At 55.1% G+C, this 27,423-nt stretch overlaps 1 protein-coding gene across 1 annotated transcript; it reads right to left on the reverse strand.

Moving 5' to 3' along the window:
• Positions 1 to 19: 19 nt before the first annotated feature.
• SPAG5 (sperm associated antigen 5) lies at positions 20 to 26,674 on the reverse strand. The gene is made up of 26 exons (XM_058163828.1): positions 26,627 to 26,674; positions 25,316 to 26,118; positions 19,012 to 19,204; positions 14,399 to 14,434; positions 13,894 to 14,016; positions 12,453 to 12,545; positions 11,986 to 12,096; positions 10,506 to 10,598; positions 10,031 to 10,144; positions 9,235 to 9,354; positions 9,042 to 9,134; positions 8,855 to 8,956; positions 7,211 to 7,304; positions 6,886 to 7,021; positions 5,836 to 5,917; positions 5,587 to 5,720; positions 5,330 to 5,495; positions 5,135 to 5,243; positions 4,591 to 4,668; positions 4,287 to 4,398; positions 4,061 to 4,172; positions 2,520 to 2,600; positions 2,301 to 2,432; positions 1,197 to 1,271; positions 1,042 to 1,122; positions 20 to 163 (listed from the first exon to the last, which is right to left on the reverse strand). Exons 1-26 carry the CDS (start codon positions 26,651 to 26,653, stop codon positions 92 to 94), a joined length of 3,372 nt encoding a protein of 1,123 aa, XP_058019811.1. The 5' UTR covers positions 26,654 to 26,674; the 3' UTR covers positions 20 to 91.
• Positions 26,675 to 27,423: the final 749 nt, after the last annotated feature.

Genomic DNA, 27,423 nt, shown 5'->3' on the forward strand with positions numbered 1-27,423 from the left:
AAATTGCCCGAGCCTTGCAAACATAACAGACATAACATTTACTTCATCAGACAATTGAGAACAAACTCGTGCTTTTGCCTCTGTGGCCTCTTCAGACCAAGAGATCCACAAGGCGCTGGATCTCAGTGAGGCTGGACACTTCAGTCGGCAACCTGGAGAGGGCCTGGAGGGGAAACAGGACAGCAGCATTCAGGCCACTGGGCTCCGGCCTGGAACAACCATGTGAAAAACAAGCAGCGGGGGAAGGAGTGTGTATGTGTGTGTGTGGGAAACGACACTCTTCTCTCAGGGGGTCTTGAACCCAGGGCTGAGAGCAGGACTGTTTCTGGTGAGGCTGAGCATTCAGGCATTTTGGGCACAGATGCTGTGAATTTGGCTGAAGGCTGTGGCAGCCGGTCCCTTAGCCAGCAGGTCGAAGGGAGCACGTGAATCTCAGAAGGTAGGAGTTGGAAGGGACTGTAGAGGTCATCTAGTCCTCCTCTTCCTATACCCAAAAGGTGGCCATCCAGCTGCCATTTAAGCCTCGCCCCACCAAAAGAAAAGTAACTCTGATTCTAGGCAGAATCCTCTATTTGGGGGTCCCAACCTTGGCCCCTCTAAGACTTGTGGACTCCCAGAATTCCCCAGCCAGCTAGGAGGGGGGGGGGGGAGGGCTGTGGGGTCCTTGGGCCTCTCTCAGCTTGGTTGTTTTCTTGACCCAAGTAGGGAACACCATCAGTGCTCGAAGAGAGTGGGGCTTCAGGAGTGGAGGGTCTTAAAGCATGCTAGCTGGGGAATTCTGGGAGTTGAAGTCCATAAATCGTAAAGTGGTCAAGGTTGGATATCCCTTCTCTATATGAAGCTTAATCTACTGGGTGGGTGGAAGGTCTGTTCAAAACAAGAGGACTAGCCCCTTAGGCGCCCCAATGGATTTTGGTCCATTCTAGAGACCTCAAAATTTGTCCCCAATCTTATTGCTAGTTCTGGTCTTTCTCAGAATAAAACCACCCTGGTGAACTTCCGCCTGCCTCCAGGACACCAGGCAGGGCCCAGGCCACTCACCTGCTTCAGGTTCGCCTCCACCTTTTCCTGGCGCCTCAGCAGCTGCTGGGCCTGGCATAGCCGCTCCTCCAGGCACCTCACCTGTGGGCGCAACCCCAGAGTGGGGAGTCAGAATGGGAGCTGGGGAGACCCCGGCCCACCCAGCGGACACTCACCTGTGTGACGTGGCTGGTCAGGGCCTTCGTGTGCTCGGTGTCCTTCTGCAGAAGCAGCTCCTTTAACTTCCCAACCTGTGGGGGATGAGAAGTGGCCGTGAGCCCCGAGAGGGGGCACCTGGGCATGCGCAGAGCACCCGCTCTGCTCAGTGAGTCTGGAAGGACCCGTGATTCAGCAGGGGTCAAGTTGTTTGCACAGGAAAGAGATTCCACGTTGGCAGAATTTATAGCATTTGTTTAGTGACCGTTTGAAAGTTATGACCAGTTTTCACACTTATGACCTTTGCCGCATCCCTGGGGTCTCACAATCAAAATTTGAATGCTTGGCAACTAGCCTGAATTGATGAGCCTTGCAGTGTCCCAAGGTCGGCATCTGCAAACACAACGGAGCCCCAAATTTCTGTTCCTAAGCACAATGGTTGTTTTGTTTTTATGACCTTTCTTGCCGCTGTTAAGTGAATCTGGCTTCTCCCTTGGCTTTGCTTGTCAGGTCGCAAAGGGGGATCACATGACCCCAGGACACTATAACCGTCATAAATATGAGTCAGTTCCCAAGGGTCTGAATTTTGATCACATGACCGTGGGAAATTCTGCAATGGTTGTAAGTATGAAGAACGGTCATAAGTCACTTTTTTCAGTGCTGTTCCGACTTCAAAGAATGGCTGTAAGTCGAAACTATCTGTAGTTCATCAGGAGGTTCCAGATCAGAGGTGGGCAGCTATGGCCCCCTTACGACCTGTGGGCTTCAATTGCCGGTAGGCTGGCTGAGGAATTCTGGGAGTCCACAGGTTGTAAAGGGGCCATAGGCTGAGCCCCATGGAGCGGGTCCAAGACGTCATAATTCTTGAGTTATCAAAATCTAGCCCAACTTGAATGCCTTTCTTATCTCCCGCTCGTATGCCTTGACCATTAGTTGGCCAGATTTTTGCAGAGCTTAATCAGTCTTGATAACCATTTCAAGTGGCTGGATCTCTTGATTTCCTCGGGGTCCACCCGTGTTCTAGATAGGAGGGCATCCCAAGAACTTAAGCATGGGCTGGAATTTCAGCCCCAACAAGGGTCCCGAGAGCCAGGACCGGTGCAGCCCCCCCTTGTTCCTGGCACCTCCTGCCGCAGCCAGATCTTCTCCTGGGCATCAGGGCGTCGGGTCCCGCTCATCTCGTCCCACAGAGTGGTGGCTGCCATCTCCGACTTCTGGAGCTCCAGCTTCAGCTGGGCCACCTCCTCTCGCAGGGTCTGGGGGAGAAAGGCCGGTCAGTCACTGACGTGGCAGGGAGCCCACCCCACCCCCACCCCGAAGCTGCCCCCCTCCCAGTCACGTACCGCCACTTCCCTCTTCTGGTCGCTCAGCTGGCATTGCTTCTCTTCCTGCTGACGCAGCAGCTCCTGAAGCTCCTTCTCGCTCTGGGGGGAAAAAGGGGGGGTCACTGGGGCAGGGGTCTCCAACCTTGGTCCCTTTAAGACTTGTGGACTTCAACTCCCAGAGTCCCTCAGCCAGCAAAGCTGGGGGTTGAAGTCCACAAGTCTTAAAGGGACCACGGTTGGAGACCCCTGCACTGGGGCAGCTGGAGGAGGAAGCCTCTCTGGCCTTTGTGAGGCTGGGGGACACGGCAAGCAGACCACAACCCTCCTTTTCAAAGCGGTTGCCCCTGCTGAAGATGGAGGGCACCAGGTTGCAGAAGAGCAGGAGGTGGCCTGGCTAGATGACCTCCCTGAGAACCCCTAAGATGATTTTCGACTTATGATAATTGAGCCCCCAATTTTTGTTGCTAAGCAAGGCTTTTGTTAAGTGAGTTTAGCCCCATTTTACGCCCCTTTCTTGCAGCAGTTGTTAAGTGAATCACTGCAGTTGTTAATTTAGTCACCCAAAAATTGTTAAGTCAGTCTGGCTTCCCCAATTGGCTTTGCGGGTCAGAAGGTCGGAAAAGGGGATCACGTGACCCCGAGACACTGCGACCGCCATAAATGTGAGTCAGTTGCCAAGCGTCTGAATTTTGATCACGTGACCCTGGGGATGCCACAACTGTCGTGGGTGTAAAAAAATGGTCATCAGTCCCTTTTTTCAGTGCTGTTGTAACTTTGAACGGTCACTAAATGAAATGTTATAAGACGGGAACTACCTATAGCAGGGATGGCTAACCTTTTTGGCACACCCACACCCACAATGCAATGCACATGCGACTGCCCCGCACATGCGTGTGCGACCGTGTGCGACCCACCTCCGCGTATGCCTGCGTAACCCCCACCTGTGCCCAGCCCCACCCCTGCGCATAGGCGGCTTGAAAATCAGCTGGCCAGTGGGAGGCACCTGCGCATGTGTGTGGAGCCGAGCTGGGGCGACGGCTCACGTGTCCCCAGGGAGAGCTCTGTGTGCCACCTGTGACAGGCCTGCCACAGATTCGCCATCACAGACCTAAACTTAAGCTTGAAAGCTCTCGGTTATTATAACCATCTATTATCACCCCCCCTGCTTTGGGTAGGGAGGCTGTTGGCTCTGTTTTGGCTTACAGCTTGGCATGAACGAGACTTTTCTCTCGCTGAGTTGACAAATCACGGCTTTTGTGCACTGTAGAAACTCAGATGTTCCCTAATGAACCGTGAGGACTAGAACCTTACATTTAGAACAATCGTTTAATAAGAGAAATCCCTGTAGGATTGGGAAGAAGCCTCTTTCTGGCATGCTAAAGAAGCGGTGTCCAACCATGGCAGCTTTAAGACTTGGGGACTTCACCTCCCAGAATTCCCTAGCCAGCCCTGCTAGGGCTGGGGAACTCTGGGAGTTGAAGTCCCCGAGTCTTAAAGTTGCCAAGGTTGGACAGCAGTGGGCCAGTGTCCCAGGCCATGCAGCCCCCTCCCCAGCACACCTGAATCTTCAGGTGCAGAATCTTGCTGAGCTTGATTTGGGTGGCTCGACAAGCGTCCATCTCGGCCTGGTGCTGCGTTTGAGACGTTTCCAGCTGTTGCTCCATCTGCAAACTGCCGGGAGAAATGGAGCTCAGAGCAGAGCTGCTTCCGCCCTGGACACCCCCCACTCCCCCGACCAGCCCAGCAGAGCCAGGGACCCCCCCCCTCCCTCCAGCCAATGCTCACATCTGTGCCCGCAGCTCTCCAATGTCTTCTTGGCAACGCCTGGCCAGGAGGCGCAGTTGCTCCACGGCCAGGCGCAGGTCCTGGGTGTGGCTGGCCAGGGAGGCTAGAATATCTGCCGAGAGAGTTCCGTCAGGGAGGGTTAGGAAGAGGGGCCGTCCCAGAGCAAGGAGTCAGAATCACAGAGTTGAAAGGGACCTTGGAGGTCCTCTAGCCCAACCCCTAGCCTAGGCCATTCCAGACAAGTGGCTGCCCAGTCTCTTCTTTAAAACCTCCTTCTTTGGAGCCCCTGGTTAATCGTTCATACCTGAGAGCTGGGGAGGAGGGGCCGGGGCTGCGCGCGTAAATGCGGTGGTCTCGCTCCAGAGGCCGGGGGTCTTTGGGGCTGAAAGAGACAAAGATTTCCTCCTTTGACAAACTCCCCCAAACAGCGTCAGTTGGATTTCACTGGTTCTCGACTGACAACCAGTGACTGTTCGAAGTTACATCACTGAAAAAAGGGACTTACGGCCGCTGCAGCATACCCATGGTCACATGATCAGACGCTTGGCAACTGACCCATCGTTATGACGGTCGCAGTGTTCCCAGGATCACGTGATCCCCTTTTTGCGACCGTCTGACCAGCAAAGTCAAGGGGGAACTCGGATTCACTTAACAACTAAGTAACTAACTAACTTAAGATTCACTTAACAACGGTGGCAAGAAATGTTGTAAAATGGGGCAAAACTCACGTAACAAATGTCTCACTTAACAAGGGGAATTTGGGGCTCAATTGTGATTGCAAGTCGAGGAAAAATACCCACGGCACCACTCTAGGAACAAAGAGTCGGCTTCCGTCCGGGATCGCTCACCTCCCTGGGACGCAGCTCGAAGGACGCTGTCCACCAAGGAGACCCCCGGGCGGTGGGGGGTGCGCTGGGCCGGAGTGGATGTGCTGCTCTGGGGGGCCACTTGGGCTGCCTGGGAAACAAACCAGAATTGAGGGGCCCCCTTTGTGAGAAAATCAGGGGCCACCCACATGGCCAAAAAAACCGGATCTATCCTACCGCGCCTGGCCGACCCGTCTGCAGAATGTCGGCAACCTCCAGGAACTGGGTGTGGAGACCGCCCAACTCCAGCACGGCCCGGAAAAGCCCCTCCAGGCCCATTTTGGTGTCCTGGATCTTGGCCCTGGCGCCATCCAGCTCAGCGCGCAGTGACTCCTGCTCCTGCCTGGAGGAAGGGAGGGGGGAGGAAGAGGTCAGAGGTTGGGCTCAGCTGCCCACCCCGAGGGGGTTTGACAGCGGGAGAGCCCGGCCCTTACTGGAGCTTCTGGCGGGCGTCCTTGAGGTCCTCCAGTTGGCTGCCGCGTTCCCGCAGAGCGGAGAGGCTGGCCTTCAGCTCTTCTTCCGTCTCGCTCAGCTGGCGGCGGGCAACCTGGTTCTCCTGCTCGAGAAACTGCAGAGCGGGGGGTGGGGTGGGGGAGAAGGGCACTTCAAAATAAGGCCCATGGCAGCCCAGGTCTCCCCTCCCTCCCCACACTGCCGGCTCCCTCTCTCGGCTGCCAACCTACCTCGCGGCAATCCGAGGCCTCCCGAAAGTCCCGCTGGGCGCCGTCCCGTTCCTGCTGCACCCTCTCCTTCTCCTGTGCCAGCCTGTGGAAGAGAAGCCCCCCCGAAATGAGGTGCCCCCTCCCCTCTGCAAAGCTGTTCCACTGGATGAATCCGGCTGGCTGAGTTTGTGCAACTCAAAGTATCCCAAAGCCGGTTTGCAAGCCAGGATCAAGCCCAAAATTTCTGTTGCTAAGCGAGACGGTTGTTAAGTGAGTTTTGTCCCATTTTATGACCTTTCTCGACACAGTGGAGTCACTGCAGTTGTTAAGTTAGTCACCTTGCTGTTAAGTGAATCTGGCTTCCCCCTTGGCGGAAGGTCTCAAAAGGGGATCATGTCACCCTGGGACACTGCGACCGTCATAAATACGAGTCAGTGGCCCGAATTTTGATCATGTGACCACAGAGATGCTGCAACAGTCGAAATATGAAAAACGGTCCTAAGTCCCACTTTTTTCAGTGGAGATGTAACTTCGGACAGTCACTCAATGAACTGTTGTAAGTTGAGGACTACTTCCGTCCAATGGGTGAGCCAACCGATGGTGAAATGGAAAACGTGCTCAGGGTTTCACACACACAACCCCCAAACGCCCAGGGGTCTTCCCAGCTGCTGCCTCCCCCAAAGCCCCCAAGTGCTGCAAGAGTGCCTCCCCAGAGTCCTTGGGGGGGATGGGGCTGCCTCTGGCCCCTCGATTCCCGGGGGACTCCTCAGGGAAGGAACCAAGGGGGGCAGCCCTTAGGGTCGGGGTCCCTTTATCCAAGACTGGGGTGTGTCCAACCGTGGCCCCTTGAAGACCGGTGGATTTCAACTCCCGGAATTCCCCAGCCAGCACAGGAGTTGAAGTCCACTGGTCTTCAAGGGGCCACGGCGGATAAATAATTCCCAGGTGAAATGAAATAAAAAAAGACCACAGACCGATGCCAGCCCATCCGGAGGTGCTGCAACGGCTGGAATTTTGGCTGAAAACATCTGGAGGGCAACGGGTTGGGGGGGAGCAGCCAAGCAGACTCACCTGGCAGCCTCATCCTGCAGCTGCTGGATGGCCGTCGCCTTCTCCTCCAGCCGCTGGCTGAGCTCCAGCCGTTCTTCCTGCAGCTGCTGCAGCTGCTCTTCCGAGGCCGTCCCTCTTGCCAGAGCAGCCTGCAAGTCTGTGGACAGGGCAGATCCCCCTCAGAAGGAGACCCAAGATCCTGCCCTGCCCCATAACAAGAGTCAACTTCGGCCTCCACCGGAGCGAAATTTCTCTGCTCCAGGCCCGGCATTCCTGGCCACGCACCACAATTCCCGGTGCCTGTTTTGAACCAGGTGCAGGGCTGGCCGCCGTTGTGGGGGCTCACCTCGGTCCAGCCGCATGTTGGTCTCCACCAGCTCGTTCACCCGGCCCAGCGCTTCAACCAGTTCTACCGTCGTCTCCTCCAGCTTCTGGCACACCTACACACGTCATGGAGGGCATGGGCATTGTAGTCCCTGCCTGCCTGAGGCAGTCTGCCTGGCAGCGGGACTGTCCAGTGGGTGAGCCCAGAGACGCTCATCCCTGGATATGGGGTCGGCTCAGTCCTGTCCTCCCACTCTCCCTCCCAAAGGGCCATTTTGCCAGAGAGGGCAGGAATGCTGGGGAGAGGGTCCACCAGACCCCTGCTATAAAACTGCCCAAGGAGCTGCTGATCCAGTTCTACAGAGGAATGATTGAATCTGTCAGACTTAAGAGGATCATTAGAACTGCAGAAAAAATAATTGCTACCAACCTGCCTTCCATTGAGGACCTGTATACTGCACGAATCAAAAAGAGGGCTGTGAAAATATTTACAGACCCCTCGCATCCTGGACATAAACTGTTTCAACTCCTACGACGCTATAGAGCACTGCACATCAGAACAACTAGACACAAGAACAGTTTTTCCCCGAAGGCCATCACTCTGCTAAACAAATAATTCCCTCAACACTGTCAAACTATTTACTGAATCTGCACTACTATTAATCTTCTCATCGTTCCCATCACCAATCTCCTTCCACTTATGACTGTATGACTATAACTTTGTTGCTTGTATCCTTACGATTTATACTGATATTGATGGTTTCCTGATTGCTTATTTGTACCGTATGACTATCATTAAGTGTTGTACCTTATGGTTCTTAACGAATGTATCTTGTCTTTTATGTACACTGAGAGCAGATGCACCAAAGACAAATTCCTTGTGTGTCCAATCACACTTGGCCAATAAAGAATTCAATTCAATTCAATTCAATTCTGAAAAAAAGGGGGAACCCACCCTCTGTGCACCCCACCCCTTTCCTGTGTCCGGGATTCTCAGGAGGTCCTAGTTGTGCAGTATGGTTGATGGGGAAGAATTAAGGGAGCAGCTCAAAAGATACAAGTAGTCCTCGACTTACGATTACAATGCAGCCCAACATTTTACGACCTTTCTTGCACAGCTGTTAAGTGAATCACTGCAATTGTTTAGTTAGTAATATGGTTGTTAAGTGAATCTGGCTTTCCCATGGACCTTGCTTGTCGGAAGGTTGGAAAAGGAGATCACGTGATCCCAGGACACTGAGACAGTCGTAAATGTGAGTCACTTGCTAAGTGTCTGAATTCCGATCACGTGACCATGGGGGCACTGCAGTGGTCATAAGTGTGAAAAATGGTCCGAAGTGACTTTTTTCGGGGCGCTGTAACTTTGGTCAAAGTCAATGGGGAAATGAGATTCACTTCACACCCGTGTTGCTTAAGTTAACAGCTGCAGCGATTCACTTAACAACCGTAACAAGGAAGGTGGTAAACTCACTAAGCAACAGTCTTGCTTAGCAACAGAAATTTTGGGTGCCATTTGTGGTCGTAAGTCGAGGACCACCCTCTGGCACAGCGTCCAGATAACAAAGTTGTAGCTCCAGCCATGTGGGTCTCAGAGGGATTGAAGCAGACCCCACCCCACCCGCCGCCGCCTCTGCCAGGTCCCCACGGCCCCAGGAAAGAGCCTTGCCTCTCGAAACCGGGCGCTTTCAGTCCGGGCGGCCTCCACCTCCTCCGCCATCTTCCGGTTGGCCACGAGGCACTTGCTGATGCTGCTGCGGTACCCCTGGTACTGTGGGGGGAGACCGAGAAGCCCCCCGTCAGCACAGAGAAGCTCCGGGAGGGGGAGGCGGAGGGGGTCAGGGGTCAGGACTCACGTCCAGCCGCATCTGAGCCCAATCGGCCTGGAGGGCTGCTGCAAGGCTGTCTCCTTCGGCCACGTGGCGGCCATAGCCAGACAACAGATCCACCTGCAAAAAAAAGAAGAAGGGGGAGGCAGAGGGAGCTGCAGACATTGGAGGGAGCAAGCAACTCCCCACCTGGAGCCCCAACCCTTCCCCCTCCCCTCACCTCAAGTGCCTTTGCCTTCTGCAGCAGGACCCACAAGCGCTGCTGGGACTCGGCACTCGGCTCCAGCTTCCGGATCTTGGCAGCAGCACCGGCCTGCACCGACTCCCGAACCAGGTTGGCCTGCAAGGGAAAAGGGACCCCCTGTGAGGTCTCTGTCCGAGCTCAGAAGCCACGTTTGGCCCCCATGGGACGTGACAGAAGCAGTCCTTGACTTACGAGCACAAGGCAGCCCCAAGTTTCTGTTGCTAAGTGAGTTTTGCTCTGTTTTACGACCTTTCGTGCCACCGTTGTTAAATGAATCAGCGCAGTTGTTAAGCTGCTAACTGGATTGTTAAGTGAAATGTGGCTCCCCCCTGGACTGGTCAGGAGTTCTAAAAAAAGGGGAAGACCTGAACTCTGGACGCTGCAACCGTCATAAAGAGGAGCCAGTTAGGTGACCTCCAAGGATGCTAGGACGGTCGTACGTGTGAAAGGACCCTTGTTTCAGGGCATATGTAACTTTGGTCACTAAATGAATTTTTGTAAGCCAAGGGCTACCTGTACAGGCACACTCCTGGGTCAGCAGATGGGCAGCCAGGGATGCAATCCCGCCTCCCCAAATCTCAGGCAGCCCCTGCAATCCTGGCCCTGGTATCAATGCCCAGCATTTGCCAGCCCCCCCCTCCCATGCATGGGGCCCTTGGGAGAGGGGGCTGGAGGTGTCTGGCTGGCCTCTTGCCAGCTTTCAACCAGGCTCAGCTTTGGGGTGAGGTGGGGTGGGGTGGGGGTGGAGGAGACCCAGGCCCATCTCTCCTACCGTGTCCTTCGCCTTCAGGGCCGCCTCCAGCTCCCGGGACATCTCCTGTTGCTTCTGGCCCCAGTGCTGGATCTGGGACCTGGCCTGAGCCAGCAGCCGGCCCATCTGCTTCTGCTGCAGGGGGGGGAACAGGTGGGCATTGAGCCAGGGGAGGGAGGGGGGGAGGAAAAGAAAAAGAGAAGAAGGGCAGGAGAGAGGGAAGGTAAAAGAGGAAGGAACGGGAAGGAAGGACGGAAAGAATAAAGGGTGAAAGGGGGAGGGAAGGAAGGAGACGAGAAAGGCAAAAAGAAGAAAGGAAAGAAGGAAAAGGAGAGGGAAGGGAAGGGAAGAGAAGGAAAGAGGGGAAAAAAAGGGCAGGATGGAGGGAAGAACAAGGGTGAAAGAGAAAGGAAAGGGAAAGGAAGGAGGTGAGAAAAGCGGAAGGAAGGAAGGAAGGAAGGGCCACTCTCCTCCCCCTCGGCCAAGGGATGCTCACCTGCTGGCAGAGAGACCTCCGGTCATCCTGAAGCTGCTGGAAGGCGGTGTCCACCTTGGCCTGGAGCTGCCTGGAATTGGATGACCACACTCTCTGCAGAGGCAGGGGGAGGGAAGCGATCCACTGGATATTAATCCCATTCCCCCAAGCAGGGCACCCTCTGCGGTTGGGATGCTCCGGGAAACGTGGCTGCAGCCATCCTATGGCTGGGAAAGGGAGGCTGCAGCACACACTAAAGCCAGGCCTGAACAAGGGGCAGCTGGACCTTCGGACCCCCACACCCCACGCACAAGGGCCCTGCCTGACCCCCAGCAGCAAAGAGGGGAACCTGCCAGCTTCTGATCAGCAGAAAGGGGAGGGGGGGGGAACCCGGTCACACCTCCAGCAAAAGGCAGTTGCGGTTCTTCCCTTAGGGCAACGTTTCTTAAAACAGGGCTCCCCAACCTTGGCCACTTTAAGACCTGCGCACTTCAACTCCCAGAATTCCTCAGCCAGCAAAGCTTCGGAATTCTGGGAGCTGAAGTCCACAGGTCTTCAAGCGGCCAAGGTTGGAGAGGCCTGTCTTAGAGTGGTCCAAAGACCCCTGCGGGGGAGGGGTCTCTTAGGTCTTTCTTAGGAGCCCACAAAATCAAAACCGAAATTATTTGCTGAAAGAGGGTGTTTATAAAATTGAAGACAATGTCATTTTTCCCCCATCATTTTTGTCTGTTTAAAAAAAAAAAAAAAAAGGTCCCCCCCCCCCATTAAGAAATATGGGACTCTCTATATCAGGGGTCACCAACCCTGGCAACTTTAAGCCTGGAGGACTACAACTCCCAGAATACCCCAGCCAGCTTTGCTGGCTGGGGGATTCTGGGAGTTGAAGTCTTCTAGGCTTAAAGTTACCAAGGTTGGAGACCCCTGCTCTATATAATGGGTTTAATACTGTTATTTTTCCATCGTTCAATGGATAAATATTCTAAGCAATGCATCCAGTTAATTTTTGAATACAGTAAATATGGATTCAGAAATCGCAAAATTCCATCCACATCAAAGCTTTTTTGGGGTCCCCCGTAATTTATGAAAGGGAGGGGGGGTGTCAGCCATCGGGACTTTGCAACCAGGTTGTAAGTACTGCACAGAGTCCTCGCAACGGTTTGTTTAGTGACCGTTCCAAGTTACAGCGGCAGAGTGACTTATGACTGTTTTTCACACTTTATGACCGTCGCAGCCCCCCCACGGTCACATTATCAAAATTTGGATGCTTTAGAAAGCTGGCTCATATTTATGACGGTTGCAGAGTCCCCGCGGGGTCATGCAATCTAATGGGGAAGCCAGATTCACTTAATGACCATATTAGTCACTTAACAACTGCAAGTGACTCTGTCGTTAAGTTAACCTGTACCCCCAGAGAGATACGCCATAACTTCAAATGGTTGTTAACTGACCAGCCATAAATTGAGGACTGCCCCCTCCCCAAGACTGAGCCCGGGCTGGGTACTTGCCATCTCCTCGTTGGCGCCTCCAGCTCCCGGGACATCTCCTGTTGCTTCTGGCCCCAGTGCTGGATCTGGGACCTGGCCTGAGCCAGCAGCCGGCCCATCTGCTTCTGCTGCAGGGGGGGGAACAGGTGGGCATTGAGCCAGGGGAGGGAGGGGGGGAGGAAAAGGAAAAGAGAAGAAGGGCAGGAGAGAGGGAAGGTAAAAGAGGAAGGAACGGGAAGGAAGGAAGGAAAGAATAAAGGGTGAAAGGGGGAGGGAAGGAAGGAGATGAGAAAGGCAAAAAGAAGAAAGGAAAGAAGGAAAAGGAGAGGGAAGGGAAGAGAAGGAAAGAGGGGAAAAAAAGGGCAGGATGGAGGGAAGAACAAGGGTGAAAGAGAAAGGAAAGGGAAAGGAAGGAGGTGAGAAAAGCGGAAGGAAGGAAGGAAGGAAGGGCCACTCTCCTCCCCCTCGGCCAAGGGATGCTCACCTGCTGGCAGAGAGACCTCCGGTCATCCTGAAGCTGCTGGAAGGCGGTGTCCACCTTGGCCTGGAGCTGCCTGGAATTGGATGACCACACTCTCTGCAGAGGCAGGGGGAGGGAAGCGATCCACCGGATATTAATCCCATTCCCCCAAGCAGGGCACCCTCTGCGGTTGGGATGCTCCGGGAAACGTGGCTGCAGCCATCCTATGGCTGGGAAAGGGAGGCTGCAGCACACACTAAAGCCAGGCCTGAACAAGGGGCAGCTGGACCTTCGGACCCCCACACCCCACGCACAAGGGCCCTGCCTGACCCCCAGCAGCAAAGAGGGGAACCTGCCAGCTTCTGATCAGCAGAAAGGGGAGGGGGGGGAACCCGGTCACACCTCCAGCAAAAGGCAGTTGCGGTTCTTCCCTTAGGGCAACGTTTCTTAAAACAGGGCTCCCCAACCTTGGCCACTTTAAGACCTCGCTTCAACTCCCAGAATTCCTCAGCCAGCAAAGCTTGAATTCTGGGGCTGAAATCCAGGTCTTCAAGCGGCCAAGGTTGGAGAGGCCTGTCTTAGAGTGGTCCAAAGACCCCTGCGGGGGAGGGGTCTCTTAGGTCTTTCTTAGGAGCCCACAAAATCAAAACCGAAATTATTTGCCGAAAGAGGGTGTTTATAAAATTGAAGACAATGTCATTTTTTTTTCATCATTTTTGTCTGGTTTAAAAAAAAAAAAAGGTCCCCCCCCCATTAAGAAATATGGGACTCTCTATATCAGGGGTCACCAACCCTGGCAACTTTAAGCCTGGAGGACTTCAACTCCCAGAATACCCCAGCCAGCTTTGCTGGCTGGGGATCTGGGAGTTAATCTTCACGGAGACCCCTGCTCTATAATGGGTTTAATACTGTTATTTTTCCATCGTTCAATGGATAAATATTCTAAGCAATGCATCCAGTTAATTTTTGAATACAGTAAATATGGATTCAGAAATCGCAAAATTCCATCCACATCAAAGCTTTTTTGGGGTCCCCCGTAATTTATGAAAGGGGGGGGGGGTGTCAGCCATCGGGACTTTGCAACCAGGTTGTAAGTACTGCACAGGGTCCTCGCATAGCAGTTTGTTTAGTGACCGTTCCAAGTTACAGCGGCAGAGTGACTTATGACTGTTTTTCACACTTTATGACCGTCGCAGCCCCCCCACGGTCACATTATCAAAATTTGGATGCTTTAGAAAGCTGGCTCATATTTATGACGGTTGCAGAGTCATGCAATCTAATGGGGAAGCCAGATTCACTTAATGACCATATTAGTCACTTAACAACTGCAAGTGACTCTGTCATTAAGTTGAGGATTACCTGTACCCCCAGAGAGATACGCCGTAACTTCAAATGGTCGTTAACTGACCAGCCATAAATTGAGGACTGCCCCCTCCCCAAGACTGAGCCGGGCCTGGGTACTTGCCATCTCCTCGTTGGCGCCCTCCAGCTGCTGGGCGAGGCCCTGCAGGTTCTTCTGGCCGCCCTGCAGGGAGCGGAAGCGCAGCCGCTGCTCCAGGTAGAGTCTGTGGTAGAGTCGCTCCCCCGCCTGCCAAAGGAGACCCCACAAGACCCTCAGGCCAGCTGGAGGGGACTGGGGCACGGGCGGGTGGCCAGGAGTGAAGGGGACTGTCAGGACTGTCTCAGCTTGGGCATCTAGGAAAGAAAGACCCTCAACTCCCTGTGTAGTGGAAGGGACAGGGAGTCCTGGACTTACAATCGTTTCTTTTAGTGGCCGTTCGAAGTGACAACAACACTGGAAAAAGTGAGTGACAACCATTTTTCAGAACGGTTGCAGCATTCCCCACGGTCACATGATCAGAATCCGGCTGCTTGGCAAATAAAGAGTTTCCATGTCCCAGTGACCGTCCAACTTCAGAGTTACGACCATTTTTCACACGTACGACTGTTGTTGCAGCACCCCCAGTCACCTGATCAAAATCCGGACGCTTGGAAACTGGATCGTCCTGGGGGTGGGATGGGCTTGGTGTGAGTCATGTGATCCCCTTTTGCGGCCTTCTGACCAGCAGACTCAACGGGGAAGCCAGTCACTTAATGACCATTTATTTATTTATTTATTTATTTATTATTTAAATTTTTATACCGCCCTTCTCCCGAAGGACTCAGGGCGGTTCACAGCCTGATAAAAAATACAAAATAATACAATATAAATACGATTAAAATATAATTAAAAAACTTATTAAATTGGCCACGATTAAAATTTAGAATAAAAACCCATTAAAAACCCATAAGTTTAAAAACTAACCCAGTCCAGCGCGGATGAATAGGTGAGTTTTAAGCTCGCGACGAAAGGTTCGGAGGTCCGGAAGTTGACGGAGTCCTGGGGGGAGTTCGTTCCAGAGGCGGAGCCCCACAGAAGGCCCTTCCCTGGGCGTGCCAGGCGACACTGTCGCGCCGACGGCACCCTGAGAGTCCCTCTCTGTGAGGCGCACTGGTCGGTGAGAGGTATTCGGTAGCAGCAGGCGGTCCCGTAGATAGCCCGGCCCTATGCCATGGAGCGCTTTGAAGGCGTTCACCAACACCTTGAAGCGCACCGGAAGGCCACAGGTAGCCAGTGCAGCCTGCGCAGGATAGGTGTCACGTGGGAGCCACGAGGGCTCCCTCTATCACCAGCGCAGCTGCATTCTGGACTAACTGAAGCCTCCGGATGCCCCTCAAGGGAGCCCCATGTAGAGAGCATTGCAGTAATCCAGGCGAGGCGTCACAAGGGCGTGAGTGACTGTGCATAAGGCATCCCGGTCTAGAAAGGCGCAACTGGCGCACCAGGCGAACCTGGTGGAAAGCTCTCCTGGAGACGGCCGTCAGGTGGTCTTCAAAGACAGCCGTTCATCCAGGAGAACGCCCAAGTTGCGCACCCTCTCCATCGGGCCAATGACTCGCTCCCAACAGTCAGCCGTGGACTCAGCTGACTGTACCGGGATGCCGGCATCCACAGCCACTCCGTCTTGGAGGATTGAGCTTGAGCCTGTTTCTCCCCATCCAGACCCGTCGGCTTCCAGACACCGGGACAGCACTTGATAGCTTCATTGGGGTGGCCGGTGTGGAAAAGTACAGCTGGGTGTCATCAGCGTACAGCTGGTACCTCACACGAAGCCACTGATGATCTCACCCAGCGGCTTCATGTAGATGTTGAACAGAAGGCGAGAGAATCGGCCCTGCGGCACCCACAAGTGAGGCGCCGCGGTGACCTCTGCCCCCGTCAACACCGTCTGCGACCGGTCGGAGAGATGGGAGAGAACCACCGATGGCGGTGCCTCCACTCCCAATCCCTCCAGCCGGCGCAGCAGGATACCATGGTCGATGGTATCAAAGCCGCTGAGAGGTCTAATAGGACCAGGGCAGAGGAACAACCCCTATCCTGGCCCTCCAGAGATCATCCACCAACGCGACCAAAGCCGTCTCAGTGCTGTAACGGGCGGGCTTGGACTGGAGCAGGTCTAGATAGACAGTTTCCTCCAGGTGCAGAAACTGATATGCCACCATACTCTCTACAACCTTCGCATGAGCGGGTTGGAGACCGGACGATAATTACCTAAAACAGCCGGGTCAGGAAGGCTTCTTGAGGAGGGCCTCACCACCGCCTCTTTCAAGGCGGCCGGAAAGACTCCCTCCACCAAAGAAGCGCTCGTAATCCCTGGAGCCAGCCTCGTGTCACCTCCTGAGTGGCCAGCACCAGCCAGGAGGGCACGGGTCCAGTAAACACGTGGTGGCATTCAATCTACCCAGCAACCTGTCCATGTCCTCGGAGCCACAGGGTCAAACTCATCCCAAACAATATCACCAAGACCGCCCTCAGACGCCCGTCCGAATCGCCACAATTTTGGTCCAGACCGTCCCTAAGCTGAGCAGTTTTATCGTATAGATAACCGTTAAACTCCTCAGCACGTCCCTGCAGGTCATCCCGCTCCCCCTGGTGAAGGAGGGAGCGGGCCACCCGAAACAGGGCAGCTGGGCGGTTATCTGCCGACGCAATGAGGGAGGGGGCGTAGCAACGCCTCGCTTCCCTCAGTGCCACTAGGTAGGTCCTAGTATAGGATCTAACTAGTGTCCGATCAGCCTCTGAACGGCTGGACCTCCAAGAACTCTCTAGGCGTCTTCTCCGGCGTTTCATCCCCCTCAGCTCCTCGGAGAACCAGGGAGCCGGTTGGGATCTGCGCCGGGTCAGAGGCCGCAGAGGCACGACACGGTCTAAAGCCCCAGCCGCAGCCCGTTCCCAGGCTGCAGCTAGTTCCTCTGCCGTGCCGTGAGCCAGACCCTCAGGGAATGGCCCAAGCTCCGTCCGGAACCTCTCTGGGTCCATCAGGCGCCTGGGACGGTACCAACGTAATGGTTCCGTCTCCCTGCGGTGTTGGGTAGCGGTCAGAAAGTCCAGGCGAAGGAGAGAGTGATCTGACCATGACAAAGGCTCTGTGACTATATCTCCCAAGTCCAGATCCTTCAACCACTGACCAGAGATAAAAATCAGGTCCAGTGTGCCTCCCCCGATGTGAGTAGGGCCATCCACTACTTGAGTCAGGTCCAGGGCCGTCATGGAGGCCATGAACTCCCGAGCTACTGTCGATGACGAGCCAGCAGATGGCAAGTTAAAGTCCCCCATGACTAAAAGTCTGGGGGTCTCCACTGCCACCCCGGCAAGCACCTCCAGGAGCTCGGGCAGGGCGGCTGTCACGCAGCAAGGAGCCAGGTACGCGACCAGCAAGCCCATCTGACATCTATGACCCCACCTCACAAAGGGATTCACACCCCGCAATCTGAGGTACAGTGGTCTCCTCGGCTCTAGACTCTCTTTAATAACAACCGCCACCCCCACCCCTACCCTGGGCCTCGGCTGATGGAATGCACGGAAACCCGTGGGCACATCTCAACCAGGGCACGCCTTCAGTGCCCAGCCAGGTCTCCGTAACGCCTATAATATCCGCGGCACCCCTGAATCAGATCATGTATTAGGGGCCTTATTGGCCACGGACTGTGCGTTGCATAACATCAGGCGAAGGCCCAGGCTCTGAGGGTCTTGACCATCCGGGAACGGGAGAAGTCAGGGGATCGGGCACGCAATCGCCTGTATACATCGAACGCGTGACCCCTAAACCGATGCGATCCCCCTTCCGCCATATCTGCCCCTCCACTTACCGTGCAGATGGACTCACCCTCACACAAAGAAACCCACCCCCCCCCCATAACCTCCGAACCGATTTGATAGTCGCCACGAGCATGCGCTGGAACTGGTTTCCTCCCGACGGGCTACCCCATCACCCACCCTAACCCTCCCACCCACCCCAACCCAAACCCGTGGTTTCCTCCCCTTAAAATTTCCATTAAAACTCCCACCCGGGTTTCAACACCCGCCCTACCCTCCCACCCTTAAAATCCTCACCCTTAAAATCCCCATTAAAACTCCCCTTAAAAAATCTATTAAAACAATTAGTTAAAAATCCCCTAAGTCTCCTGGATTTAGCATGCCAACTCTCGGGGTTCCAAAACCCGTCCTCAAGGTGGGCCCTCGGTAGTGTGGAGGGCCAAACCTGCGAGAGAGGGGAATCTCGCAGGGCAAGAAGGTCCGCAGTTAGTAACTTAACAACTGCAGTGATTCTCTTAAGAAGAGGAGGCAAGGAAAGTCGTAAAATGGTGCAAAACTCACTCAATAACTGTCTCACTTAGTGACAGAGGCTTTGGGCTCAATTGTGGTCATAAGTCGAGGACTACCTGTACTCCCCTGTTGGGTTATTCTGGATGCCTCCAAATTCCCAATACTGGGGGCACCAGATATACACCCCAATAACTATCAAGTTGAGGCTTCTCTGGGTTTAAGAGGGGCCGGGGGTGCACACAAGGGGGCAGGTCCAGCCCCCCTATCCCCCCCCGCAGGGCTACCCGGCTCGCCACAAACACACCTAGTCCTTGACTCACAAACACAACTGAGCCTCAAATTTCTGTCGCTAAGCGAAGCATTTGTTAAGTGGATTTCATCCCATTTTGCGATCTTTCTTGACATAGTTCCTAAGTGAATCCCTGCAGTTATTAAGCTAGCAACACAGTTCTTCAGTCAGCCTGGCTTCCCCTTTGACTTCGCTTGTCCGAAGGTCACAAAGTGGGGTGGGTGGGTCACATGACCCCGAGACAATGCAAGCGCCATAAATACGAGTTGGGTTTCCAAGTGTGCAAAATTTCATCAGGTGACCACCCAGGGGATGGGGGGGAGGGAATATGGATGCTGCAACAGTTATAAGTGTGAAACACAGTCATAAGTCTGAGGTTGGTCACTAAATGAACCGTTGTAAATTGAGGATTACCTGTACACTTCTGTGCAATCCCTTTCACTTCATGGGGAGGAAGGGGCTTCACCCCCTCATCTGCAGCCTCTCATTCTTCATCCCCTCTTTTGAGGGAGGGGTGGATGCCTCGAATCCCAAGGGAAGCCCCCCCAAATCGGGGACAGCACCTGCCTGCCTTGGGCAGCGCTGCCCACTGGAGGACCTGCCCATCAAACTCACATTCACCCTCCTCCCCCACCCACCCCGTTTACCTCGATGGAGTCGGCGGTGGGGGTCTGGGTGGCCGCGTCCCTCTGGTCCGCTGGCCCCACTGGAGCTGCCGATCGCCGGAAGTCTTGGGCAGCCCGGATCTGGTGCGAGAGGGCATCCATGATGATGAGGGTGCTCTCCAGGCGCTCCTCCAGCTCCGCCCGGGAGAGGTGGCTCAGCTGGTCCCGGGAGCAGCTGAGGAAACAGGACCCCCCACTCAATCCAGGAGGGCAGGGGGAGGGGGGGCTCTCCCCAGCCTATGGGTGCGAAGGGGCGATAGGTCTGCTAAGGAATATCTCTGGCTCTTAAATTTCCAATTTAACCCCAACCGCCCTGGAGTTTCGGGGTACCCCATCCATGTCCTGCCCAGATGTAGCCCCCCCCTCTTGGCTCTCAGACAAGGCGAAGGTAGACCAAGGCTGTTGCTGTCTGAACTCTTTTCCATAAGCCATCTCTCTAACTAGGTTAGTCTAGTGGCACCTTTAAGATTGAGTGGACTCAGGAGCGCTGGCTGGGGAATTCTGGGAGTTGCAGTCCACCCATCTTAAAGTCTACTGCTCTGGTCCCGTTGCAAAAGAAAACAAAACTAGATTATGGGCTGTTGCAACCATTTTGTGCCAGCTGGTCACAAGAGTTATTGCTGCAATGGGGAGATTGCTGGCTTGGTCTGGAGGTGAAGGTGCTGGGCTAGAAACCAGGAGATGGTGAGTTCTAGCCCCGCCTTTAGGCATGGAAGTCAGCTGGGTGACTTCAGGCCAATCACCAGGAAACCATGAGTTCTAGTCCTGTCATGTGCCTGTCGGAGGCTGAATCCGAAGGGGAAGAGGGTGGATCCGTTGGCTGTGGAAAAAACTGGGGAAGAGCAAAGTCAGGCTGGGCAGAGCAAGTAGAAGAAGGGAGGGGGGTGTTCAGATGAAGACCAAGGCCCATCCCTTCCTCATCCTAGGCAGTGCATGGAGGAACAGAGAAGAGAGCAACGTGGATTTTGTGGCTTACAAGGGAGGAAAGGGACCCAATCCTCTTTACAAGGCACGGGTGCTGCTGGAGTTTAAAAGGAAAGGCAAATGGGAGAAGCATTTGTTGGGCGCTGAGTTTATCTGGTGTTTAACTGAATCCTGCCATCCTCCCAACGGGTTTGATATACTGCTGTGCTACTTTATTTGTGGAATTCCTTATTTTGCTGGCCCTGCCGGATTAATTACCTTGTCTTGCCTTTGGATTTTTTGTTAGAAGTTTTCTGCTTACAATGTTTGGGACTGAAGTATTGCCAGCCAAAGGCTATTACAGGTTGGTGGAAGAGCTCTTTCTCCAGGCCGGAGAGTGGAAAGGGACATTGGGGGCACAGTTGGTGATAATAAAGGGACTCCTATCGGTTCTCTGGCTGTGTTGCCTTTGTGTCACGCCCCGGGTCATCCCAAGTCCCGCCTTAGGTGTGAAAGGTGTCAAGCAGTCAAAGTTGCCAAAGCTGGCAATGTCCTGGCGGCCCGTCTAGCCGCTTGCTGCCCCCGGCCCGGGAGATCTCTTTTCGAGCAGCCATGGGAGAGGTCTCTGGACCTTCTCTGATACATGGCTGCCGAGAACGAGGCCGGGTAGGCTGGCGGTGGATTCGGAGGCCATGTTCTGAGGCTCGGAGGTGGGGCGATGAGTCGGCGTTTTCTAGCCGGCCGTTTTTCGGCCGATTCGTTTCGCTGGCGGGCCTCTAGCCATTGGACTCGTCTTCCGGCCCTCTTCTGACCATCGACTTCGGACTTTGGGGGTTTCAGCCTCTGCAACTTGGATGAGAGCGGAGGTATTACATCTACCCTTACTACTGCCATCTGCCTCTTGTGCCACGGTTTGTTGGCTTTCTCCCTGCTGCGGATTGTGGACTTGGCAGCCTTTCATATCCTCCAGCCTCTCGGAGAAGTTCAGCCTTTTATATGGGCCTGGCCTCTTGGGGGGATAAGGCTGGAGAGACCTGGCCTCTGGGGTGGTTAGGATTTATTCCTGGCCATGTCTGGAGGGGGTTGTTGGAGGTTTGCGGGAGATGATGGAGGCATTCGGGCGGTTCCCCTGTAACCAGTCTGTGGTTGTGACTGTGATAACACCATCCATGCCCCCCTCGGCCTTTTTGGGACTTCTTTGGCCATTTTTGGTCCTATTAGGACTTTTTTGGGGGAGACAATGGGACTTATTTGGGGACAGAGGAAGACGGAGGAGGATGTGCCCAAGGACTGGAGTGCCATCTCCCCTCACCCCCGGTTCCAGGATGTTTGGACTATACACTCGACAGAATACCACCTAGACTGTCATTTGGTGCCTATCGCTGTTCCATTCTGCGTCCGTCCTCATTCTGGACTAGTACCATCTGCTACCACCTGCCATTCGGAGATGGAGCTTTTGTTTTTGCCGATTCTTAGTCTCAGCTGCTACGCACTATACTCATGAGGAACTCTTGCGCCTGCGAGGTGCCCCCGCCTCGCAGGAATGGCCCTCCTCACTACCGAGGGCCGGCCTCCATGACGGGTCTTGGGACCCACAGAGGTGGCATGCGAAAAAGAAGAGCTTGTGGGGTTTTTTAGAGAGGGAACTTTTAAGGGGTGGGAGGGTAAGGGCGGGCAATGGGGGTAACCCGTCGGGTAAGGGGCCAGTCTCTGCACATGCTCGCGACGGTCTTTCTTTATCAGGTTCGGAGGTTATGGGGTGGAGGTGTTCCTATTGATGAGGGTGGTTCTATTGACACGGTAAGTGGGAGAGGCAGATATGGCGGAAGCGAGGGTCATACCAAGTTTCGGGAGCGCGTGCTCGATGTCTGAAAGCGATCACGCTCCGACCCTGGACTTCTCCCGTTCCCGGATGGTCAGGATCCTCAGAGCCGGGCCTTGGTTGATGTTGTGCAATGCTCGGTCCGTGGTGAACAAAGCCCCTTGTTTGTGATCTTATTCAGGGGGTTCCGCGGACCTTATAGGCATTCGGAGACCTGGTTGGGCACGGAAGGGGTGTGCCCTCGTGGAGATGTGCCCGCGGGTTTCCGTGCATTCCATCAACCGAGGGCCCAGGGTAGGGGTGGTGGGGTGGCGGTTGTGATTAGAGAGTCTAGAGCCGAGGAGACCACTGTGCCTCAGATTGCGGGTGCGAATCCCTCTTTGTGAGATGGGGTCATAGGTGTCAGATGGGTTTGCTGATCGCGTACCTGGCTCCTTGCTACGTGACAGCTGCCCTGCCCGAGCTCCTGGTGGTGCTGGCCGGGGTGGCAGTTGAGACCCCCAGACTTTTAGTCATGGGGGACTTTAACTGCCATCTTCCGGCCCGTCATCGACAGCGGCTCGGGAGTTCACTTCCATGACGGCCTTGGACCTGACCCAGGTAATTGATGGCCCTACTCACATTGGGGGTGGCACTCTGGACCTGATTTTTCTCTCTGGTCAGTGGTTGAGAGATCTGGACTTAAAGGAAATAGTCACTGAACCGTTGTCATGGTCAGATCACTCTCTTCTTCGCCTGGACTTTCTGACCGCCATTCACCACCGCAGGGAGACGGAGCCGATACGTTGGTTCCGTCCCAGGCGCCGGATGGGTTCCGGACGGAGCTTGGGCCATTTCCTGAGGGTCTGGCTCACGGCTCGGCCGAGGAACTTGTTGCGGCCTGGGAACGGGCCGCGGCGGGGGCCTTAGACTGAGTCGTGCCTTTGCGGCCTCTGACCCGGCGCAGGGCCCAACCGGCTCCTTGGTTCTCCGAGGAGCTGAGGGGGATGAAGCGCCGGAGAAGACGCCTAGAGATTTCCTGGAGGTCTAGCCGTTCGGAAGCTGATCGGACACTAGTGAAGTCCTATACTAGGACTTACCTAGTGGCATTGAGGGAAGCGAGGCGTAGCTACGCCTCCTCCCTCATTGCATCGGCAGATAACCGCCCGGCCGCCCTGTTTCGGGTGACTCGCTCCCTCCTTCATCAGGGGGAGTGGGATGACCCGTTGCAGGGACGGGCTGAGGAGTTTAACGGTTATCTATACGATAAAATCGTTCAACCGGGATGGTCTGGATCAAGATTGCGGTGATGCGGGTGAGACGCTGGAGGGTGGTCTTGGCGACATTATTTGGGATGAGTTTGACCCTGTGGCTCCCGAGGACATGGACAGGTTGCTGGGTAGGTTGAATGCCACCACGTGTTTACTGGACCCGTGCCCCTCCTGGCTGGTGCTGGCCACTCCGGAGGTGACACGTGGCTGGCTCAGGCGATTCGATCGCTTCTTTGGTGGAGGTGTCTTCCGGCCGCCTTGAAAGAGGCGGTGGTGAGGCCCCTCCTTAAGCCTTCCCTGGACCCGGCTGTTTTAGGTAATTATCGTCCGGTCTCCAACCTTCGCTTTGGGGCGAAGGTTGTAGAGAGTATGGTGGCATATCAGCTTCCCTTGCACCTGGATGAAACTGTCTATCTAGACCCGTTCCAGTCCGGTTTCCGACCCGGTTACAGCACGGAGACGGCTTTGGTCGCGTTGGTAGATGATCTCTGGAGGGCCAGGGATAGGGGTTGTTCCTCTGCCCTGGTCCTATTAGACCTCTCAGCGGCTTTCGATACCATCGACCATGGTATCCTGCTGCGCCGGTTGGGGGGATTGGGAGTGGGAGGCACCGTTTATCGGTGGTTCTCCTCCTATCTCTCCGACCGGTCGCAGTCGGTGTTGACAGGGGGGCAGAGGTCGTCCCCGAGGCGCCTCACTTGGGGGGTGCCGCGGGGGTCGATTCTCTCGCCCCTTCTGTTTAACATCTACATGAAACCGCTGGGTGAGATCATCAGTGGTTTCGGTGTGAAGTATCAGCTGTATGCGGATGATACTCAGCTTTTCTACACCGAACCACCCCAACGAAGCTATCGAAGTGCTGTCCCGGTGTCTGGAGGCCGTACGGGTCTGGATGGGGAGAAACAGGCTCAAGCTCAATCCCGCCAAGACAGAGTGGCTGTGGATGCCGGCATCCCGGTACAGTCAGCTAAATCCGCGGCTGAACATCGGTGGCGAGTCATTGGCCCCGATGGAGAGGGTCCGCAACAGGCGTCCTCCTGGATGAGCGGCTGTCTCTAGAAGAGCATTTGACAGCCGTCTCCAGGAGAGCGTTCTACCAGGTTCGCCTGGTACGCCAGTTGCGCCTTTCTGGACGGGATGCCCTATCCACGGTTACTCACGCACTCGTGACGTCTCGCCTGGATTACTGCAATGCTCTCTACATGGGGCTCCCTTGAGGGGCATCCGGAGGCTACAGTTAGTCAGAATGCAGCTGCGGGTGATAGATGGAGCCCTCGTGGCTCCCATATGACACCTATCCTGCGCAGACTGCACTGGCTTCCTGTGGCCTTCGGGTGCGCTTCAAGGTTTTGGTGACCACCTTTAAAGCGCTCCATGGCATTGGGCGGGTTATTCTGGGACCGCCTACTGCGACGAATACCTCCCACCGTCCGTGCGCTCTCACAGAGAGGGTCTCCTCAGGGTGCCGTCAGCGAGGCAATGTCGTCTGGCGACGCCCAGGGGAAGGGCCTTCTCTGTGGGGGCTCCCACCCTCTGGAACGATCTACCCCCCGGACTTCGTCAGCTTTCGGACCTTCCGCCGCGGGCTTAAAACATACTTATTTAATTGTGCAGGACTGAGCTAGATTTTAAATTTTGGGTTTTAAATTGGGTTTTATTTTTATTTTTAATTGGACGGGCTTTAGAATAAGTTTTTTAAATGTTTTATATTGTATTTATATTCTATTTATCTGTTTTTAGTGCCTGTAAACCGCCCTGAGTCCCTTGGGAGATAGGGCGGTATATAAATACGATTAAATAAATAAATAAATAAATAAATAAATAAAGTTCAACCATTACTGATTTCAATGCACTGGCTACCAAATTTCTAAAATTTCATTTTAGGCATGAAAGTTGGCTGGGTGACTTTGGCCCAATCGCCAGAAGACGGTGAGTTCTAGTTCCGCTTTAGGCAGGAAAACCAACGGGGTGACATTGGGCCAGTCCCTCTTCCATCCATGTCAACCCACCTCACAGGGTGATTGTGGAAAAATAGGAGGAGGAGGAAAATTACCAGAGTTACTTATAAAGTAATAAAGGTGGGTAAAAAATCTCAATAAAGAAAATTGTGCCAGGCACCCTGGAATGACTGGGGCACCACCAGGCTCAGTTTGGTTGCCCGCTGCATTCCCTGCCCATCCCCCACCCCTTCCTCTCCCTTCCCTTGCTCTTGAGAAAGAGGCCTGGCTGCCTCAGTTTCCCTCCTTGAAGGGCCCGGGGGAGGGACGGAGCGAGTGCCCGTGTGGCCCCAGGCTCTGCCAGCAACACTTACTGCCAGAGAAGGGAGTCAGTCTCAGCTGTGTTGTCCGTGGTGGTGGCCTTCTCCGCAGGGGAGGTGTTCACTCCAGCCTCCCGGAGGCTCAGCTGGGAGGTCCCAGCAGCTGCAGACGCCACGGAGACGGGGGTGACGCTGGTGCCCCGATTCTGCTGGGGGAGGCCGCCAGCGAGGGTGCAGGCTTGGGCACAGGTGAGGCAGGGAGGGTTGGTGCTCATCCGTTTGGGGCCTTGCCAAGGGGGCTCCTTCCCGGCCAGAGAGGCGTCAAGTCCATCGCCCAGGACGCTCAAAGGAGACCCCCAAAGGCCATGGCACCCACAGCCCGCCAGGGAGACATGGGCAGTGCTTGGGTCCTGGCACACGACAGGCAATTCCTGGCCCTCCGGGGAAGCCGTGGCATCAGCCTCCAGGGCAGCCAAGCAGGGCGAGGCGGTGGGCCCAGCCTGCTCCAAGGGGCTCTTGGGCCCCAAGTCCTGGCAGCAGGTGGGGGTTGCCCTGGCTCCTGGAGACGCCTCCGAAACAGGCGTGCTAGTACGGTGGTCCTGCAGCAGGGCCGGACCCAGGCAGGGGCTTTCATGAGACCACGGGGGAACAGGGCCGGCAGTGGCCCCGAGCTCAAGGGTCCGGGTGCTCCCCTCCTCCTGCTGGGGAACCCCAATTGAGAGGCTGCGACGGAGGTCAGCAAGCATGGGCGAAGTGGGCAGCAGCTGTTCCAGCCAGACCAGGGGGACAGTCCAGGTGATGTTGCCAGGTGCGGGGGATCCGTTGGGCCCATTCTGGTCGAAGGAAGCCACCGGGTCCTGCGGTCAAACAGTGGGAGGTTAAGTGGGGGGACGACACACGCCCCACCTGCCATTGTGGAGGGGACAGAACCCAGAGAGGGAGGCTGGCAGCGACCCCCCCCCCGTCCCTAAGGGCAGCCACACTCTGCTGGAGTAGGAAACCACGGGGGGGGGGAGGGCCCAAAGCAGGTTAAGATCCAGGTTTCTAGTCCTCAAGACTTTCAGGGCTCCCCACCGCCCACTCACTCTCAACCGGGAGAGGAAACACGGCCCGTTTCAGGCTGTCCGCAGGGAAGAGGCCTCCGCGCAGCTTCGTTTCTCGCCCCGACACGCAAGTCAGCCGAACACGCCTCCCCTTCCCCAGTTCAGCGCCCCTCCAGATGTTTGGGACTCCAGATAAACTGCAGGGAGGGGGAGAAAGGCAGCCCCCCCCCCGCAAAACCTTCTGGGGAGGATGGGTCTTGCAGTCTAGCCCTTTGGGAAGCCCCCCTGCCCGCCCGCCCACCGTCCCAGCGCCTGCACCCACCTGGCCCGGAGCCCCCGACTCAGCCATGCCGGGGGGGGGAAGGGGGGGGCAAGGAGACACTCGCCGCCGCGGGTTTTTTTTGAATGAAACCGCCGCCGCGCGGCCTCTGATTGGCCGCGTGACGTCAAAGGCTTTGGGCGGAGGGGAGGGGCCCGCCGCGAAGCCACGCCCAGCGGCCCTCTTCCTGGACGCTGATTGGCGGGGACGCTACAGATTCCGAAGACTCGGTTGCGCTTCTCTCTCCCTGCTCCTCGCTTCGTGGGAATACTCCGACACGCGTCTTGCGGCTCCGAAAGGTTGCGAGTAAATGTTATTTCTACGCAGCAGAAGAGACGTTTGCCTGGAGCTAGAGACGGGAAGGCGTTTTCCCGGGACTAGAGAGGTCGTGGCTCGTGGGAATACTCCACCCGCGACTTGAATAAACGTTATTTTTCCGACGCAGAAAGAAGCGAAGGCCGAAGAGTTTCGAATTTGTAGACAAAATTATTGGACAAACATTTAGTTTCTACTATACTCTTATAACGTGGGAATGATTTATGTACACTGAGAGCATATGCACCAAGACAAATTCCTTGTGTGTCCAATCACACTTGGCCAATAAAATTCTATTCTATTCTATTCTATTGCACCTGAAGGCAGGACGAGGCGGAATTGGTGGAAGATTATGAAAGACAGAAGCAACCTAGAAGTAAAGATAAATTTCCTGACAGTGAGAATTAATCAGTGGAACGACTTGCCACCAGATCTTGTGGGTGCTCCATCACTGGAGGCTTTCAAGAAGAGAGGGACAGCCACTT

Source organism: Ahaetulla prasina, chromosome 1 (assembly GCF_028640845.1).
Source record: "Ahaetulla prasina isolate Xishuangbanna chromosome 1, ASM2864084v1, whole genome shotgun sequence".
In the NCBI taxonomy this organism is placed as follows: Eukaryota; Metazoa; Chordata; class Lepidosauria; order Squamata; family Colubridae; genus Ahaetulla; species Ahaetulla prasina.